Below are 10,872 nucleotides of genomic sequence, written 5' to 3' on the forward strand. Positions count from 1 at the left end.
TATATTGGTTTTATGTTTATTTTATATAGGGTTTATATAGGGTTTATATAGGGTTTATATAGGTTATATATAGGGGTATATAGGTTTTATATAGGTTTTATATAGATTTTATGCAGGGTTTTATATAGAGGTTAACATAGGTTATATATAAGGGTATAAAGGGTTTATATAGGTTATATATAAGGGTATATAGGGTTTATATTGGTTTTATATAGATTTTATATAGGGTTTCTTTAGGGTTTATATAGGTTATATATAGGGGTATATAGGTTTTATATAGGTTTTATATAGATTTTATGCAGGGTTTTATATAGAGGTTAATATAGGTTATATATAAGGGTATATAGAGTTTATATAGGTTATATATAAGGGTATATAGGGTTTATATAGATTATATATAAGGGTATATAGGGTTTATATAGGTTATATATCAGGGTATATAGGGTTTATATAGGTTTAATATAGGGTTTATATAGGGTTATATAGGTTTTATATAGGGTTTATATAGATGTTATGTTTATTTTATGTAGTTTTTATGTTTATTTCATGTAGGTTTTATATAGGTTATATATAAGGGTATATAGGGTTTATATAGGGTTTATATAGGGTTTATATAGGTTTTATATAGGGTTTATATAGATTTTATGTTTATTTTATGTAGTTTTTATTTAGGGTTTATATAGGTTATATATAAGGGTATATAGGGTTTATATAGGTTATATATAAGGGTATATAGGGTTTATACAGGTTTTATATAGGGTTTATATAGATTATATATAAGGGTATATAGGGTTTATATATATTATATATAAGGGTATATAGGGTTTATATAGGGTTTATATAGGTTTTATATAGGGTTTATATAGATTTTATGTTTCTTTTATGTAGTTTTTATGTTTATTTTATGTAGGTTTTATGTAGGTTATATATAAGGGTATATAGGGTTTATATAGGGTTTATATAGGGTTTATATAGGGTTTATATAGATTTTATGTTTATTTTATGTAGTTTTTATGTTTATTTTATGTAGGTTTTATGTAGGTTATATATAAGGGTATATAGGGTTTATATAGGGTTTATATAGGTTTTATATAGGGTTTATATAGATTTTATGTTTATTTTATGTAGTTTTTATATAGGTTTTATATAGGTAATATATAAGGGTATATAGGGTTTATATTGGTTTTATATAGGGTTTATATAGATTTTATGTTTATTTTATGTCGTTTTTATATAGAGGTTAATATAGGTTATATATAAGGGTATATAGGGTTTATATAGGTTATATATAAGGGTATATAGGGTTTATATAGGTCATATATAAGGGTATATAGGGTTTATATAGGTAATATATAAGGGTATATAGGGTTTATATAGGTTATATATAAGGGTATATAGGGTTTATATAGATTTTATGTTTATTTTATGTAGGTTTTATATAGGGTTTATATAGGTTTTGTGCAGGGTTTTATATAGAGGTTAATATAGGTTATATATACGGGTATATAGGGTTTACATAGATTTTATATAGGGTTTATATAGGGTTTTATATAGGGTTTATATTGGGGTTTATATAGGGTTATATAGGTTTTACATTTGATTTTATATAGGGTTTATATAGGTTTTATATAGGGTTTTATATATTTAATATTGGTTTTATATAGGGTTTTATATATTTCATATTGGTTTTATATAGGGTTTATATAGGGTTTTACATATTTCATATTGGGCTTATATAGATTATATATAGATTTTAAATAGGTTTTATTTAGGGTTTATATAGATTTTATAAAGGGTTTTATATAGAGGTTTATATAGGTTATATTTAGGGTTTATATAGGTTATATATAGGGGTATATAGATTTTATATAGATTTTATGTAGGGTTTTATATAGGGTTTATATATGTTTTTTTTATAGATTATATATATATATATATATATTTTATATAGGGTTTTATATAGAGTTTATATAGGTTTTATATACAGTGGGGCGAACAAGTATTTGATACACTGCCGATTGTGCAGGTTTTCCTACTTACAAAGCATGTAGAGGTCTGTAATTTTTATCATAGGTACACTTCAACTGTGAGAGACGGAATCTAAAACAAAAATCCAGAAAATCACATTGTATGATTTTATTTCATGACATAAGTATTTGATCACCTATCAACCAGTAAGAATTCTGGCTCTCACAGACCTGTTCGTTTTTCTTTAAGAAGCCCTCCTGTTCTCCACTCATTACCTGTATTAACTGCACCTGTTCGAACTCGTTACCTGTATAAAAGACACCTGTCCACACATCACAATCAAACAGACTCCAACCTCTCCACAATGGCCAAGACTAGAGAGCTGTGTAAGGACATCAGGGATACAATTGTAGACCTACACAAGGCTGGGGTGGGCTACAGGACAATAGGCAAGCAGCTTGGTGACAAGGCAACAACTGTTGGCGCAATTATTAGAAAATGGAAGAAGTTCAAGATGACGGTCAATCACCCTCGGTCTGGGGCTCCATGCAAGATCTCACCTCGTGGGGCATCAATGATCATGAGGAAGGTGAGGGATCAGCCCAGAACTACACGGCAGGACCTGGTCAATGACCTGAAGAGAGTTGGGACCACAGTCTCAAAGAAAACCATTAGTAACACACTACGCCGTCATGGATTAAAATCCTGCAGCGCACGCAAGGTCCCCCTTCTCAAGCCAGCGCATGTCCAGGCCCGTCTGATGTTTGCCAATGACCATCTGGATGATCCAGAAGAGGAATGGGAGAAGGTCATGTGGTCTGATGAGACAAAAATAGAGCTTTTTGGTCTAAACTCCACTCGCCGTGTTTGGAGGAAGAAAAAGGATGAGTACAACCCCAAGAACACCATCCCAACCGTGAAGCATGGAGGTGGAAACATCATTCTTTGGGGATGCTGTTCTGCAAAGGGGACAGGACGACTGCACCGTATTGAAGGGAGGATGGATGGGGCCATGTATCGCGGGATCTTGGCCAACAACCTCTTTTCCTCAGTAAGAGCATTGAAGATGGGTCGTGGCTGGGTCTTCCAGCATGACAACGACCCGAAACACACAGCCAGGGCAACTAAGGAGTGGCTCCGTAAGAAGCATCTCAAGGTCCTGGAGTGGCCTAGCCAGTCTCCAGACCTGAACCCAATAGAAAATCTTTGGAGGGAGCTGAAAGTCCGTATTGCCCAAGCGACAGCCCCGAAACCTGAAGGATCTGGAGAAGGTCTGTCTGGAGGAGTGGGCCAAAATCCCTGCTGCAGTGTGTGCAAACCTGGTCAAGAACTACAGGAAACGTATCATCTCTGTAATTGCAAACCAAGGTTTCTGTACCACACATTAAGATCTGCTTTTCTGATGTATCAAATACTTATGTCATGCAATATAATGCAAAGTAATTACTTAATAATCATACAATGTGATTTTCTGGATTTTTGTTTTAGATTCCGTCTCTCACAGTTGAAGTGTATCTATGATAAAAAATTACCCTCTACATGCTTTGTAAGTAGGAAAACCTGCAAAATCGGCAGTGTATCAAATACTTGTTCTCCCCACTGTAGGTTTTATATAGATCATATATAGATTTTATATAGGGTTTATATAGGGTTTATGTAGGGTTTATATAGATTATATATAGATTTTATATAGGGTTTATATAGATTTTATATAGGTTTTATACAGGGTTTATATATATTTCATATAGGTTTTTATATAGGGTTTATATAGATTATATATAGGGTTTATATAGATTTTATAGAGGGTTTATATAGGTTTTATATAGGGTTTATATAGGTTTTATATAGGGTTTATACAGGGTTTATATAGATTTCATATAGGTTTTTATATAGGGTTTATATAGATTATATATAGGGTTTATATAGATTTTATAGAGGGTTTATATAGGGTTTATATAGGTTTTATATAGGGTTTATATAAATTTTTTATAGGTTTTATATAGGGTTTATATCGATTAAATGTAGATTTTATATAGATTTTATATAGGGTTTATATAGATTTTATATTGGTTTTATATAGGGTTTATATAGATTTAATATAGGTTTTTGTATAGGGTTTTACATATATTATATATATAATATATATAGGTTTTATATAGGGTTTTATATAGGGTTTTATATAGGGTTTTATATATATTATATATAGAATATATATAGGTTTTATATAGGGTTTTATATAGGGTTTTATATAGGTTTTATATAGGGTTTTATATAGGTTTTATATAGGGTTTATATAGGGTTTTATATAAGGTTTTATATAGATTATATATAGGGTTTATATAGGGGTTTATATAGATTTTATATAGGGTTTATTTAGGTTTATATAGGTTTTATATAGGGTTCATATAGGTTTTAAATAGTTTTTCGAAGGACACAGGTTTTTGTAATCTTGGCTGACTGTTTCATGATTTTGTTAGTCGGTTTACAAACATCAATAGTACATATAAAAAAAGCATGAATGGATAACATACAATTATAGATTCAATTAGGTTACAACATATAGGCCTACAAACACAATATTAGTTACAATGGATAGCGAAAACACAATCATCACAGGAAATGGCTATAGATCAAACTCCACAACGAGTCCGAAGGGAACGAGGGTCTTTAAACTAGATATGTTTCAACACAGATCCCAAAATTACTTGGACCTGATTTGAGGAAAAACTGTAATAAAACTAACAGTCAAAATGTTTGTTTTGAGATTTGTGCACCTAACTTGAACTTTACATTTAAAGATTTCCTCTCAAGCAAAGTGTTCAAATAATTAATCCAGAATTAGTACCTGGCATGATAGGTCTAGGACCGACGTTGTTGTGCATGATTCATGTGTGTGTTGAAATAGAAGGAACTGAATGCGTTTGTGTAGCTCGCTAGTATCTTAGAAGCCCACAAATGTTGTATTTCAAAGCTATTATTTTATGCTGTAGTTAAGCATGTCTATAAGGTTCAACCGAACTGGACTTCCTAGAATGGTGCTCTTCTTCTGTTCTTTACCATATCACCTTTTTCCCCTAAAACCAGAGGGTGTCTGTCCTCCTGTCTCCCTGTCTGTCTCCCTGTCTGTCTGTCTGTCTCCCTGTCTCCCTGTCTCCCTGTCTGTCTGTCTGTCTGTCTGTCTGTCTGTCTGTCTGTCTGTCTGTCTGTCTGCGCTGAGTATACATTCAGATGCCCCTTTTTTTCTCAGAACAGCCTCAATTCGTCGGGGCCATGGTCTCTACAAGGTGTCGAAAGCGTTCCACTGGGATGCTGGTCCATGTTGACTCCAGCCAGGGCTTCCCACAGTTGTGTCCAGTTGGCTAGATGTCCTTTGGGTGGTGGACCATTCTTGATACACACATAAAAATGTTGAGCGTGGAAAAACCCAGCAGAGTTGCAGTTCTTAACACACTCAAACCGGTGCGACTGGCACCTACTACCATACCACATTCAAAATCACTTAAATCTTTTGTCTTGTCCATTCACCCTCTGAATGGCACACATACACAATCCATGTCTCACTTGTCTCAAGTCTTAAAAATCCTTCTTTAACCTGTCTCCTCCCCTTCATCTACACTGATTGAAGTGGATTTTAACAAGTGACATCAATAAGGGATAATATCTTTGACCTGGATTCACCTGGTCAGTCTATGACATGGAAAGAGCAAGTGTTCCTAATGTTTTTTACAATTATACTGAGTTTCTTGCACTCAGTATAATTGTGTCCTTTACACACATTACTGCGTGTTTGTCCTCCTGTCTCCCTGTCTGTCCGCTGGCGTCTGTCTGTGTTGTCTCCTTTATGTCCTGTTAGTGTGTGTTTGTGTCCGTCTCTTCTATCTACAGGTCTATAAAGGACCACTTTCTATCCCCCACTTAGACAGTAAATACACTACAACTGAACTGATCAGTACTTGGATCAATTATTGATTGATAGATCTAACATATACTGTATAACATAACACATATATATGAACCTTAGATAGACATATAGATAGAGAGATAGATACCTACCATTGGCATGCTGTGTTGGTGTGCTGCCGTGCTGTAATTACACATTACTTGTGTTGTATAATGGATCTATTACATCAAATGAAAGTTTCCACCCCCCCCCCCCCCCCCCCCCAACCTCCTGACTGGTATGTGTCCCTGCAGGATAAAGGGGGGAGGGCAGGCGTGGGGGGCCAACCAGGATGGAGTGGTTAACAGTCAGCCAGGGGCCCGTGTAGTGGACGAACGTGAACAGATGGCCATCAGTGGAGGGTTCATCCGCAGGTGAGGAGTTGGTGTGCACAATTGTGCACGTGTGCATATGGACTCCCTCTGCCACGCCGAAATGTACTGACAGTTTTATGGACCATCCAATGTGCGTTTCCAGGGTAACTGACGACGCCCGGGAGAATGAGATGGATGAGAACCTGGAGCAGGTGGGCGGGATCATCGGTAACCTGCGTCACATGGCCCTGGACATGGGCAACGAGATAGACACCCAGAACCGGCAGATCGACAGGATCATGGACAAGGTGCTGTCCCCGATCATAACGATGACAATCAATCACAATCAATACATTTTCAGTGTCAGAGATGGTCAGCCATGGGCTGAGTTGACAGTCTACAATTAAAGTCTTGATTTTGATTGATATTGCTTGTATAATTTCACATCATCCCAAACCTCTCCCTCTCTCCTCAGGCTGATTCCAACAAGACCAGGATTGACGAGGCCAACCAGCGTGCCACAAAGATGTTGGGCTAAGCTGCAGCGACAACATGCTTTCATCATGGCCCTTCTCAGACCCGCCCCCCTCCTCCTCTTCTTCCTGTTGTAAAATGTTGTTCTGTTGTCTTCTATCTTTGGCTTTTATTAAAATGATAGTCCTGGTTAGTCATCTCGTCCTCTACCCCCCCCCATTCTGTCTCTCCTAGTTGTTCCTCTACCCTCCATTCTGTCTCTCCTCCTAGTTGTTCCTCTGCCCTCCATTCTGTCTCTCCTCCTAGTTGTTCCTCTACCCTCCATTCTGTCTCTCCTCCTAGTTGTTCCTCTACCCTCCATTCTGTCTCTCCTCCTAGTTGTTCCTCTGCCCTCCATTCTGTCTCTCCTCCTAGTTGTTCCTCTACCCTCCATTCTGTCTCTCCTCCTAGTTGTTCCTCTGCCCTCCATTCTGTCTCTCCTCCTAGTTGTTCCTCTACCCTCCATTCTGTCTCTCCTCCTAGTTGTTCCTCTACCCTCCATTCTGTCTCTCCTCCTAGTTGTTCCTCTACCATCCATTCTGTCTCTCCTCCTAGTTGTTCGTCTACTTCCCATTCTGTCTCTCTTCCTAGTTGTTCGTCTACTTCCCATTCTGTCTCTCCTCCTAGTTGTTCGTCTACTTCCCATTCTGTCTCTCCTCCTAGTTGTTCATCTACTTCCCATTCTGTCTCTCCTCCTAGTTGTTCGTCTACTTCCCATTCTGTCTCTCCTCCTAGTTGTTCGTCTACTTCCCATTCTGTCTCTCCTCCTAGTTGTTTGTCTACTTCCCATTCTGTCTCTCCTCCTAAAGTATATAGTGCTTCTTTGATGGCTTTAGCTCACCTGTGCAGTTCTCTGTTTCCGTCTTGCTCATCTTCTTTTATATAAACTGTATTTACATCATTACTCAGATACCACGACTACTATTGCTTTACATGAGCAGGACAATGCTCCACTACATGCTGTTTCTTCCATGTGTTAGTGGTGTGACAGTGTTGTCCACGTGAGACACTCTGTAGTTAATGTTGTTGTTTTTGATGCTAAACGAAAGTAAAACAAACATACAAGTCAGAACTCCCTTATCCTAAAACACTGTCATCTTCCTCCCAGACACTCCCATAAGGTACAATGTGCAACTGTGCTGGGAACATAACCAGTGATAAACCTCATTTTTCAGCCAGGCTCAGGCCTTCAATGCAACGTTACTTTGCATTATCATTGACCGAGATTAGCAGTAATGGTAATTTCTAAAGTCACGTGAGCCCGCGTCCCATGTGGGGAATTGAACCCACAACCTAGGGTTTAGCAGCCCCATGCTCAAACCAACTCACATCAACTCATCGTCAGGGGCAGAGTATCTAAACCCCTCCTCTCAGACAGACCTGGAGACGGGCGGCGGTAGGAGAACAACGAGCAGAATGCTTTGATCACGTAACCCAGGTGGGCTCCAATGCAGTAGCAGCCATTCATGGTTGGCTCATCAACCTCTGGTTATGTCCGGCTCAACCGCTCAGCGATCTTACTCCCTTTGATGCACTGTAGCCCTGCGTGTGTCCCGCAGCAGATAGAACAACATCATCATCATCTAAAACAAGTAACATGGCCACCACAGCATACCCAGCAGTGTGTAGGACACTCCCAGCTGAGAGGATACCCTGCTTCCTGCCACTCTGCAATAGTGCCACTCTTTTGTTCACACATTTCCAGACTGTGATCATTGTAAAATAATGTGGGGAAAAATGCCAATAAAAAAACATGACTGTAGAACAAAAAAAACAAAACACGTTATTTATTGAAAATGTAGATGGACTGTGTGGGAGTTGTATACATACTGCAAAACTAGACTGGAGCAACTAAAAGGACTGACATTACACACTCAGGCTCCACTCCACAGGAAGGAAGGAGAGGCCTGACATTACACACTCCACAGGAAGGAAGGAGAGGACTGACATTACACACAGGCTACACTCCACAGGAAGGAAGGAGAGGACTGACATTACACACTCCACAGGAAGGAAGGAGAGGACTGACATTACACACTCAGGCTACACTCCACAGGAAGGAAGGAGAGGACTGACATTACACACAGGCTACACTCCACAGGAAGGAAGGAGAGGACTGACATTACACACTCAGGCTACACTCCACAGGAAGGAAGGAGAGGACTGACATTACACACAGGCTACACTCCACAGGAAGAAAGGAGAGGACTGACATTACACACTCCACAGGAAGGAAGGAGAGGACTGACATTACACACTCCACATGAAGGAAGGAGAGGACTGACATTACACACTCAGGCTACACTCCACATGAAGGAAGGAAAGGACTGGCATTACACACTCAGGCTACACTCCACATGAAGGAAGGAGAGGACTGGCATTACACACTCAGGCTACACTCCACAGGAAGGAAGGAGAGGACTGACATTACACACTCCACATGAAGGAAGGAGAGGACTGACATTACACACTCAGGCTACACTCCACAGGAAGGAAGGAGAGGACTGACATTACACACAGGCTACACTCCACAGGAAGGAAGGAGAGGACTGACATTACACACAGGCTACACTCCACAGGAAGGAAGGAGAGGACTGACATTACACACAGGCTACACTCCACAGGAAGGAAGGAGAGGACTGACATTACACTGATGGATAACCTCTTTGGGCCCTGGGTTTAAGGTGGATTAGAGCTCATCACGTCACTAAGAACACACACACACAGGTAATCCCTGGACCTCGCATCAATAAGACAGACCAATATAAACAAACTGACCATTACAAAACACAAATTTTAATTATGCAAATTAACTTAATGACCTTGAGCTGACCAGTTTATAACCACCATGTTTGAAACAGGGTTAGCTGACCAGTTTATAACCCCAACATATTTGAAACAGGGTTACTGACCAGTTTTTAACCCCAACATATTTGAAACAGGGTGAGCTGACCAGTTTATAACCCCATGATTGAAACAGGGTTACTGACCAGTTTATAACCCCCATGATTGAAACAGGGTTACTGACCAGTTTATAACCCCAATGATTGAAACAGGGTTACTGACCAGTTTATAACCCCCAACATGTTTGAAACAAGGTGAGCTGACCAGTTTATAACCACCATGATTGAAACAGGGTTAGCTTACCAGTTTATAACCACCATGATTGAAACGGGGTTAGCTTACCAGTGCCTCACCCTAACTTTAAGGGCAACCTCCACCCTGGAGCACATTCAACAGACCAAGGAAGGCAGAATCTTCTGAGATAAATGTGTTGTGTGGATGGGCCAACAGTGCCATCTAGCAGCCAGAAAAAAAGGTTTTGTCACATACACTGGAAAGATAAAGTGAAGATGTGTTGTTTTACAGGGTCAGTTATAGTAGTACAGCACCCATAGAGCACATTTAGGACAAGGGCACATTTTTCACCTTGTCGGCTCAGGAATTCGAACCAGTGACTTTTAGCTCCTGGGCCCAACGCTCTAACCGCTAGGCTACCTGCTACTCTTACAGAGACTAGTAGTTCTGGTATGAGATGGGTGGTTGTTCATCCTGAAACAAAGGAAGCCTGTTGGATGAGATGACAACTTGTTTGGATGCGTGGTTCTTCATCCTGCAACAAGGGAAGCTTCTCAGATGAGATGACAACTTGCACCAAATATATACGGTAACGACAAACTACAAAATGTAGCTTTGATCAGAATCCACGTCTCTAGAGGAAGTAGTTGTGTAACAATCAGCCTGAGTCATTCACTTCCTCCGGGATGCTGGCCTTCCAGGCAGAGTTGCAAAGAAAAAGCCATATCTCAGACTAGCCAATAACACAAAAAGATTAGGATGGGCAAAAGAACGCAGACACTGGCCAGAGGAACTCTGCCTAGAAGGCCAGCATCCCGGAGTCGCCTCTTCACTGTTGACGTTGAGACTGGTGTTTTGCAGATACTATTTAATGAGGCTGCCAGTTGAGAAATTGTGAGGTGTCTGTTTCTCAAACTAGACACTAATGTACTTGTCCTCTTGCTCAGTTGTGCACCAGGGCCTCCCACTCTTTCTATTCTGGTTAGAGACCGTTTGAGCTGTTCTGTGAAGGGAGTAATACACAGTGTTGTACAAGATCTTCAGTTTCTTGGCAATTTC

At 39.2% G+C, this 10,872-nt stretch overlaps 1 protein-coding gene across 2 annotated transcripts in view; it reads left to right on the forward strand.

Annotated features, from left to right (window-relative positions):
• Positions 1-8,514, forward strand: part of snap25b (synaptosome associated protein 25b) — a 107,153-nt gene extending 98,639 nt beyond the window's left edge. For both annotated transcript variants that reach the window (XM_036955261.2, XM_090211611.1), the window contains 3 exons: positions 6,163-6,282; positions 6,386-6,530; positions 6,698-8,514. In XM_036955261.2, coding sequence (XP_036811156.1) covers positions 6,163-6,282; positions 6,386-6,530; positions 6,698-6,760 — 328 coding nt within the window. In that variant the 3' untranslated portion in view covers positions 6,761-8,514. The remainder of the gene's footprint in view (positions 1-6,162; positions 6,283-6,385; positions 6,531-6,697) is intronic.
• The last annotated feature ends 2,358 nt before the right edge of the window (positions 8,515-10,872 follow it).

Source organism: Oncorhynchus mykiss, chromosome 19 (assembly GCF_057628025.1).
Source record: "Oncorhynchus mykiss isolate SJ-2025 chromosome 19, ASM5762802v1, whole genome shotgun sequence".
Classification (NCBI taxonomy): domain Eukaryota; kingdom Metazoa; phylum Chordata; class Actinopteri; order Salmoniformes; family Salmonidae; genus Oncorhynchus; species Oncorhynchus mykiss.